This window comes from Eurypyga helias, unplaced genomic scaffold (assembly GCF_000690775.1).
Source record: "Eurypyga helias isolate BGI_N326 unplaced genomic scaffold, ASM69077v1 scaffold7020, whole genome shotgun sequence".
NCBI classification, from domain to species: Eukaryota; Metazoa; Chordata; class Aves; order Eurypygiformes; family Eurypygidae; genus Eurypyga; species Eurypyga helias.
In genome coordinates this window covers 58,899-69,438 of record NW_010226344.1, presented here as the reverse complement: position 1 = coordinate 69,438, position 10,540 = coordinate 58,899, and the positions used below count along the sequence as shown (strand labels likewise).

Sequence of the window (10,540 nt, the reverse complement as noted above, 5' to 3'; positions counted from 1 at the left end):
TGAGGTGCTGAGAGATATGGTTTAGTGGTGGACAGATACGGTTGGACTGGATGATCTCTAAGGGCTTTTCCAACCTAGTGATTCTATGATTCTATGAAAAGGGGAGAGAAGAAATTTAACTATTATTCCATTATATTCTGAGCTATGGAATTTAGATTAAAGTTTTCTAATGCTCTCAAACAGTCTTCAAAAAATAACCTCCTTTAAATTACGCTACTTTTTCCTGGAAAAATAAAATGACAGAAGGTAACTTTCATCTCCTCTTTCACCTCCTTTGTGCAAACACACTCATATCAGTGTTAGTATTGCATATCTGGACAACAGGTTTTCCTGTGACACCTGCACAAAGATGTCCACACTACCATATTTTTTCAAGAAAGTAGTGGACCATATACCTCTGTTCCACAAACACCTGAAAATATGCCTCCTGTCACTAAGTAGTTTAGTTGATTTACATCCAGATATGTATCAACCCATTGCAACAAAATGATTCCTTATGTACTACTACTGTGGCAATGATAACACAAACAAGCATCATTCTTTCAGTCTTTAATTCAAACCAAGATGAACTGAACTTAGGGACCTGCTTACTGAAGAAATTCAATACTTACCAGGCTGGCAGATATCCTTTTACTTCCAACAGTAACTGAATCACAAGACATATCAAATGTTTTATATTGATGCTCACAACATAAAGATGTCAGGTTTTGTCTAAACAAATCTGAAACCAGCTACTGAAACTTTAGACGGTGCTGCTTATTTAAAAATATAAACATTCTCACACCAGCTTTTAGTCACCTTTTTCAAACAAAGAAATATTTGATAGTCTAGTAATAGCAAACTATTGCAAAAAAAAATTAGAATTGCTACATGCTGCAAGCTCTTTGTCACATTAATATGAATTACATTGATACTCAGAAATAATTTACTCAGCTTCAGTATCAGCTGCCTACCATACACTGGGTAAGGGGGCAGATATTCATGAGGTAGACTATTTAAATTGCTTTCCAAAATCATGCTCCCCTTCAGATAATTCCACTCCCCACCCTCCTGTCTCCCGCTCTGCCCCCATACAAAAGAAGAAAAGCACGGGCCAAAAAGAAGAAAAATGGTGGAAAATTCCTTGAGCTGGAAGTTTACAATGCCGAATCAAAGGTTAATTAAAACACACTATAATTCAATCTACTGAAAACTCTGCTCTTGCAATGGAAGCATCTGGTCTTAGTGGCATTTACATTTTTGAAGACTGACTTTCAAATATTTAATAAAACTGAGGTAATGATATGGAACAACCAATTTTAATAAGTGACTTAACACTGCACAGAAGTATCATAAAAGAAGTTATGGTCCCTGAAAAAAAAAACCCACAGATTAGGACAATTCTATGCCAGATACTTTATCAGACAAATATCCTCTTTATCATCAGGTTAGTTTGCTAATTTAAATCAAAAGATTCTTCTACATTCTTAGCAAAAACAGAAAACACCTAATCTAAACAAAACTTTATTTTTTTTTAAATATACAGAGTCCAGGCTTTTCATTTAAGGTAAATGAAATGTAATTATGTATCTCGCAGAAATATAAAAAAATATATATTGTTAAAAGCCAGAAAGCTTCCATCTTTGCTACAACATCTTAAAGATACTAAACCCATTTAACCTCTATAAAAAATGTACTACAACTCAGTGAACAGCCAGATGACACCAAGTAAACAAAATTATTTCCATATGCGGGTTCTATGTCAAATCACAGTCAATAATTTAATCAGTTGTTATCTAAAAATGTTCAAACTTGCCACACAGCTCAAATCTGCTGATGAAAAATAAAAATAAAAGCTAATTGTTAGTTCACATGTGAAACACAACAGCACAGATGAGCTGTGAATTGTAACCACAAATATCAAGTTTTTTACTGTTAGAAGTATTATGGAACCCTGCCAAGTAAAATGTGAAAAGAAATTTATTTCTATTCTATCTGAAGAAATAAGACTACAGTCTGAAAATGGTGAAGTATCTTTTCTATTACTAAAAGTACCTCCTAGTGGTAATATGAAATAATTACAATTGATGGATGACTTCACAGCAGTGTATCTGCTTTAACTCAGTTGGACTACAACCGATGAACACCCGAGCAAGAAACCGCCCAACTCTTGTACTTTTAACTGAAGAGACACGTGTTTAAAAAAACAGTATGAAGAATTGTTTTCAAATCTATTCATACTCTAAATATATGAATATATGGTGTGAAGGCTCTGCTGAAAGGAAGCATTATAGGGATTACTAAATTCAAAACCAGCACACTGATATGAAAGGTATGTGTACACAGTGGGTCCTAAACAAAGCTCTTCTCCCCTTTTTCATACTCTTAACTTCAAGCCTGCCAATTTTGAAAAGCTCATTCTTAATTCCAAACCTTGTTTTCTTCAACTATTACCGCTATGTTTTACATGCCACACCTAACACACTCTGTAAACAAGCATGACTGGGGCACAAGTATCAGTCATTATGAAAGCAATATTTTACACTTTTGGGCTAAAGACTGTCTTATGCAGTAATGAATCTGGCAGCAGGAACTCCATCTGTTGTAATGAATGTCTCACTTAAAACGCTCAGCTTTAATAGCAATCAGCAACAAAATCAGTCAAAACCAACCCTAATAAACTGAAGACCCTAAGGTGGAGGGAGGTGTATTTACATTGCCTGAGCTTTGTCTAGAAGCAGAAAAGCAGTAACTGTCAAAAAAAGTGTACAATGGTACTGTGTGCCATGCAGTAAGCCAACAATTTTCTAAAATACTCTTACAATTTCAGAAAACTATGCACGTAAGCTAGGGTGTTATCAAGTGAACAATGCAACTACATGGGCCTCCACTCTGAGTGAAATTTACTACAACCAAGAATATGCATGCATGCTGATTTATATGGGTGTATAAACTATGGGATTTATGAGTAAAATGAGCTAAACATTTCTTCTTGTTTTTGGCATAGCAGTGCTGAGACATAACAGAATCCTCAGAAAGAACTTTATTCTGTTAATGAATTTCTAAGAAATACATTTAGTATCAGAAAAAGATTCCACACTTATAGCTCACAGACCTGCTTTAAATCAATTCTGTTCCAGTTTTCTCTAACAACTCCCTTCGATCTTTGTCTGTTGTGTACTCCCACGAAAGCTTCACCTCCTAGGTGCAAACTTGCTGCCCAGGTCCAGGGTCAAGTTCAGCTTCTCATACCAGCTTCCCATGGGAATTGATGCTAATCTTTCCTTTCAATATCCCTCCTAGATCTAGCCTCACTGAAGCCCTTATTTCTCTCCCTTCTCACCTTTAGTTTCTTGTCCTTTCAAATCAACAACTTTTCTACCATGCAGCCAAGCATCAGGAAAGAACTCACGAGGACTAGTAAACAGACAGGCACAGCCTTACTTGCACCCAGAGCAGGAAAAAAGCAGACTCTGTAAGGGAAAGCCTCTACTGTAGCTTTGGGAAGACCGCGCAACCAAGACCTGCCAGGGTTGAGAAAGCTGGGTGAAAAGTCATTTCAAAAAATTTCACTGAAACCTAAGTCTCCAATAAACACCGATGTTTCATTATTTTTCAATAGGCTCAGTTGCTTCAGTTTGTGGGAACTTCGACAGAGATGGCAGAAGAGAGGACTTAGGTGTAGCAGGAAGGCTATATCCCTGCCTCCTCTAAAATAATTGTTAGTGATTTTCAGAGATGAGATTACAAAAATTTATGTATTTGAACATCAGTAAAATTACAATTTCTGGAAGTGTCTCAATACTTTTAGTTAGGAGCTTCCCTGTGAAAGTTTCATACACAGACTGAACTGAACACCTGGCATGGAAAACATTGGAAGGAAAAATAACAATAGGAAGCATCAGCTGCCCATAACAGTGCTGATAACATGGTGTCTCTCTTCCTCTCTCTTTAATACAATTGCACACAGTGTCTGAGTTGGAATTCAAAACAAACTATATAAAAGATAAATGCACAAATACTGAACTAAGGAAAACTTTCAAATGAGACTGTGTTGGTTAGTTGAATCAGGAGAAGATGAAGCCCTTTGCTTACCACACAGTCACGTATGGGTAGCAGGAATATCGCAGCATCCTCTACAACTCTGTAATACTTCATCCACACACCTTAATTTTAGTTCACAATGTCATCATTGTAACTTACAATAAAGCAGCATGTATAACGATTGCTGTGGCCTGTACAGGAATCAGTGGAAACTTCTGTTTTCCAAACAAACAAAGCAAACAGACCAGATTGCAAGACAAAGTATTTTTTTCCACACATCTCCGTACCATCACAGGCTTTTCTTTTTGTTTTTAGATCAGCTCACAGGTATGTGGTGGAGAAACTAGTATCAACAATAGGGTCAAAAATAGCTGCAGACATTACCACAGCACCAGTTCTATGAAGTGCCAAGCCAGAAGCAGCTGAAGTACTTTGAAGATATACTCTAAACCTTTTGTCTCTCAATACTCACATAATATGTATAACTTAGACCACCACCACCACCACAGATGCTGGCTTAGAGTACATGACACAAGTATTACTTTGGCAAATGAAAATTGTTTGGTAACTTTTCTTTATCAGTCTTGTTCCAAAGCAGCATTAAACGTGATTTATTTTGCAGAAAGAAAGGTGAGGCACTTAACCTATATGAAATCACAGATAACCCCACATGAAAAAACTCCTGAATACGCAAGAAGATCATATCCACAGATTCCTCACCTTGATCCTGCTGACAGCTTCCTGAGCCTGCATCATTCTCACGTTCTTGGAGGGAGTTTTATCAGAAAGGAGTTGAGTTGAGCCAAGGTAATTGGCAGCAAAAATTATTCCATCAATTAAGTCTTCAGGATCGCAAGGTCCAGGAACTGGACAGGACAGACACAGGAAAGCAATCACTGAAGAAAATCATGCTGAACCATGGCAGCACTCTGACAACTTGAGCCTGCACCTAATGGCTACAAATCCTCCTGTGAAATACTTCGGTTTAGCATAATGCTAAGGCAACCAGTACTTTCAAAGGTACAAAACAACAAGCAAATGCTATCAACGTCTCTCCAGCAAAACCTGTAATTGTTAATCCAGCCTGTCTCTCACGATAGCTCATGCTTTTGTCAGCAGGGATTACACCGAAGCAAAATAATATGTTTTCACTGTTGTAAAGGGACAGACACAGTTCCCCAACTTGCGCTCCATCCTACAAAACCAGCCTTGCAATTTTAAGAGCAACATTCACAAACAGAATGAGGAAGGGTGCAATTTAGTAACAACCATCAGCCACTTGCTCACTCATGTGTAGTTGCAGTTAGTACAACAGGCAGAGGAACCCCCATGCCTCAGGAATGCTTTACAGGTACAATATGTCTCCCTTTACCAAGAAGACTGACTGCCCAATTAAGCAAAGTACTTTTATGCCACAGACCTTTAAAAATCATTCTTCGTCTCAAGAAGGACATTGAGGTAGAATTAAATAAAAATGTTGTTAAATACACAGAGTATGCACTCTCCTGATAGCAAAACAACTCTCTTAGTCCCACAGATTCTTAATGATCCTACTCTCATCAGCTTCTGTGGGAAGTGTTAAATGCCTAACAACACAAAGCTTTACAAAGCAGCATTTATGATCTCCCAGTGTTTTGGTGTTTGGCAATTCTATCTAAAAACTGTATACATAAAAATGTTCTATTTTAACGCTCCACTGCATGTTAAAATTGTCATGATCCAAGAGGACATTTAGTTAACTTACGAAGCTTCCTGTTTTCTTCCAAGTAAGAAAAACATTTAATCTTCAAGGCAAATGAAAATGCAAATCATCTTAAAGAACGCTAATGGTAAAAGTTCTCAACATGAACAAGTCACTTTAAAGTATATGACCCAAAGAAATGGAACTTTTTCCTTAAGGAAATTTATACATCTGGAAGTACTCATATTTGCACACTCTTACAGTCCTGAAACCATTTTAACATTTAAACCAAGTTAACATTTTCAGTGTTGCTATTTGCTACTCTCTATGTCAAGGCTTTTTTACAATTTCCACCACTTCACTGTATAGGGTACAAAATCCTATACATACTACAACTTTTGATCAAAACACACAAAAATATAGACTGACAATGGTGCAGGTAAGAATTCTAGAAGAAAGCATATTAAAACCAAAAAAGGTATGTGCTCTATTTTCAGAGGTGAACACATAGTCAGCACTGCTTTTCATAAGATCATCTTCATTTATTACCTCTGACAAATTATTATCTGAACGGAAGTGTAGCATAGGTGCTAGCAAGTTTTTCTTGGACTGCTAGTGAATAAAAATTGAAAATTTGGGGTTTTTTAAGGAATTCTGCACTGGACCAAGATCTAGTTTACAATTATTTTTTGAGGAGGGGTGGATTATTTAAGATAGCTAGACAGAGCTACCACTAGGATATGAATTTCAGTTCTAAGAAAGATCCTTCATTGCTGCAAAATTCCAAAGTTCAGCTAATTTCAAAACAATATATGAAATTTACATTAGTTGACATTCTGGACACAAAACTCCAACATGTGCAGCTCATACACTGAAAACTAAACCAATTATCAGTTTGTAGTCTAAAGAGAATGGTCAGAATGACTTAAACACAGCACACTGTAAAGCAACCCTAAGAGTTCCATAACAGCCCAAATGATGTATCACATCAACTGTATTTCTGGCCTTTCATCAAGCATATGGACCAACTGCTGTCAGGGGGAAAAACAAAACAAAACCCCACCCAAAACAAATAAACCAACAAACCACACAAAAAACCCCAACCAACCCACCAAAAACCTTCAAATTTTCTGCTTCTGTCATGCTCTCGTAACAAAATAAGGGGGTTTTACAGCATGCAGTCTTCCTGTATACACAGGACGCAGGCTCATACAAGAGGTAACAGCAGTTCATATAGCAGGTAACTTGCTTTTTCACATTGTTCTGAATAAAATGTGCACTCATACAAGTGCAACCTTAACTCTAAGACATGAAAGACGACTTGATAGAGGACAAGTAGCTGTAAAGCAGTGCAGATTTCCTCCAGCAGGCCTGCCAATTAATTCAATTCTGCTAAATAATCCAGCTGAGATTGGATTGAGCCTGCCAACTGAAATTAGTGCTGGAGAGAGCAGTATACTCTGCTTGCCTAACTTGTTTTCCTTGTTGACACACATTCATGTGTTTTGTGTAAATACCATAAAAAATAGTACTGTTTTAAGAGATGCTGATAAAAGAACAGAAATGAGACAGAAACTATGAATGAAACACTAAAAATAGAAGTTCCATGTTTCTAAATTTCTGAAAGAGCACAGTAGGATTTAGCTCAGGTTCCAGATTGGACACAGTTTACTCTAAATCAGGATATCTAACCCTAGAGCTTTTACATTCAGCAAATAAGATCTTTTACATGATAAATATTGTAATTTTTTGGATACTAAAAAAACATTTAGAAGTTGTAGAACTATCTTACCTTCAACATAAGTTGGAAATGAAGCCAAGCTTTTTCTGGACTGTAAATAAGACACAAAGGATTTCAAACATAACAGAGCATGCACAAATATGCATTAGAAATTTCTCCATCACCAAAAAAAAAAAAAAAAAGTAAATCACTCACAGTTATTAGCAGAGGAAAATTATAATTTATTAAGATTTATTATTACATTTATTATTTTCAAACTCTAGGCACCTACCAGAGATAATACAATGTATTCCATTTGTGTCTATCTATCAGGCAACATGCTAGCCCCAGTTTTGAATTACTCGTTCATGTTCAACAGTATATTAACTGCCTACCAACAGTACTCTACATTAACTAATCAAGAACTATGCAGGAAAATACATCATATCTCAAAGACACTAAATCTTTGAACTACAAATAAATACATGGAGGAATATATAAAATTATGCTATAACTGTTACTATTAATGAATGAAACCATCAGCCCAATCAGTTATTCATTAATAAAATCCTATTATTCATTAAGCAAATTATGTTATTCATTAGGACTGTGCTTAGATGTATCCTTCATATTAGAAAGCTTTTTTGTAGGCTGTATTAAATTTTAACAGATTAGGTAGCAACCTGTATTCTGTGCAGTAACTGAATTCACTACCAGCTCACCACCAACTGGGTTTACACTATATCAAGCACAAAAGCACATCTGGTGGCTTCAAGTTGTGTAAGATGAAAATATAAAAAAAATCCTGACTTGAATATATAAACAGTCTAAATTAATACCATACTTACAGCTGCAATTTTAGAATTTTGAATAGTCCAAGGATCACAAAACTTTTGTGAGTCTACAACTAAGCTGCAACTCCTCCAATAACTGTTTTGTACAGTTTTATTAAAAGAACATCTATATATGACCAGAATAATGCATAATATCATAGACAATTTCCAGTATATTTTCCAGATCTTATTCACTGAAATACATGCCAAATTATTTTCCTTTATGATGAGCAACTTACTAGGTTCTGTGTATTAATGGAAAAAACAGGTGAACTAGGAAGGTCACAGTTATGTGACAGGTTGAGTGACTAACTCCAGGGAGTGTTTTCCATTGTAAGAACTAGAAAATGGATGAAACAACTAATATTTTTCAACCAATGATGCTCATCTTGCTATAAAACAAAACAACTAATGAAATAAAAACAAAAGGTGCATGTGACAGACAGCAGAACCTGTGTAGCCTTTCAGTACTTGCTGTTCCTTATGAAAATGACCAAACTGTACTGCAAAACCAAGAATGGTCTCCATCAGTAATTGTACTATCATAAATAAAGATGTCAATACGCAATGATCTGCCGCTGCCAAAGCATTTAAACTGCTGTGAGGACACTGACATGCCTTTTCAGATCAGTGTCTCTTTCATCTGTTCAGATGACTTTTTACTGGGGCAGCTATGCATATGAACTTCAACAATTGTAATTGCTGATGGTGTAGTGCTAAGAGGGAAATTCAATCTCTGGGCTCTGCCAGGCCTAAAGGCCAAATCCCCTACACACCAAAGACAGCTCATGCATATAAATGTCCTTTCCAGAGTACATTTATTATTTTAAATAGAGTGAACAAAGTCTGTAATTACAGATGGGGAAACTATTCAGCAATCTGATTAACTTTTCAGGATAGGGTGGTGTAAACTGTCATCATATATGCTTTTGTTGCAATAACTCGAACACAAAATCAAGTTTCTTTTTTTTCATTACCCAGGTTGAAAGACATTCTATTAAGACAACACAAATAATAAACAGGTAACGTTACCAACAGGAGGAAACCTACACTTTTGAATTTTACATAATCATGAATAATGAAATATTAAGGTCATTAACGTTTCATTACTCTTGTTAATCTCGTTGCCACCTAGTATTACAAAATCTATATTTTATAAAAAGATTTTATTAAGACCTGAAAGTCATTTCCAAAAATTATGGGGCTTCTTTATCACTGTTGTTCTTGCACTGGAAGTACTAAAGCAGGCATTACTGCTCACCTATGGGAAGCAAACAGCTTGACACAGCTGTGAAACCAAGTTTATCACCTCTATCACTACATATAAGTACATCCTATAACCTGAAATGAGTAGCATCTTGTTTGTTTTCTTCCTCTGGGTAACTTTATCAATATCCAAGAACTCCTAAAAGTTAGGATATATATGAAGGGGCAAAATCTCTACTGAAGAAAGCTAAAGACTTTAACAAGCTAACAATATGACAGATGAAAAATTAACGGCACAATTTATTATGAACATGAGAAATTATGAGTTTAAGTCTTTTGAAACCTTTCATTATTTTCTAAATTCAAATGCAGACTGGCACAAATAGATATATGTTACAAACTTTATTATCTGTTGATCATTAAAAAAAAGATTACTAATTAGTGTTTCAATTTTATTCAGTATTTCCAGTTATAGTAGATAGTTGCTTTTTTATATTGTGGAAGATAACTTCTGTATTGCTATCAGTAAGAGCATGGTATCTTGTTAGATTACAGTTTCTAGATTTTTTTATGTTTAAAAACCAAAAAGCTAATAAAACAAATATTTACAGATTTTCCGGTTTACAGAGCCTGCCATTCTATAATAAACCAAATATTTTGTATACCAAATTACTTTCTTTTCACACTGCAAGAAGTTCTACTCACACTTCTCATTTTGTGTTGGTTAAACTAACACAGTGTAAAATAGCTGACAGTTGGGGGGGGAAAAAAAAAAGGAAAAAGAACATAAGTATTTAGCTTTATTTTGAGAAACCTGGAGTCAGGAACTGAATTCTGACTGAATCACTGGCAGGTCAGTTTCTACAATGACAAAATATTAAGCAACATAAATTACTACCTAATTAATTTTATTTAAACAAGCTTTTTCATTCAGCTGAGAAACATTATTTTCTTTTTGGGAAGACATTCTGAATGGAAAAAAGAAAAGGGCTTCTTCCTTTTGCCTCTAATACAGAGGTTAAGTTGGCTGTTTGGTAAATCGATACATCCTAGCCTGTTAAATAAATTTAGTTGCAG

General features: G+C 35.5%; 1 protein-coding gene across 1 annotated transcript in view; it reads right to left on the bottom strand.

Moving 5' to 3' along the window:
- The window catches only part of APBA1 (amyloid beta (A4) precursor protein-binding, family A, member 1), a 34,337-nt gene that overhangs the window by 11,795 nt on the left and 12,002 nt on the right, over window positions 1–10,540 (bottom strand). The window contains exons 3-4 of the mRNA XM_010152734.1: window positions 7,497–7,536; window positions 4,744–4,889 (exon numbers count right to left, since the gene is read on the bottom strand). Coding sequence (XP_010151036.1) covers window positions 4,744–4,889; window positions 7,497–7,536 — 186 coding nt within the window. The remainder of the gene's footprint in view (window positions 1–4,743; window positions 4,890–7,496; window positions 7,537–10,540) is intronic.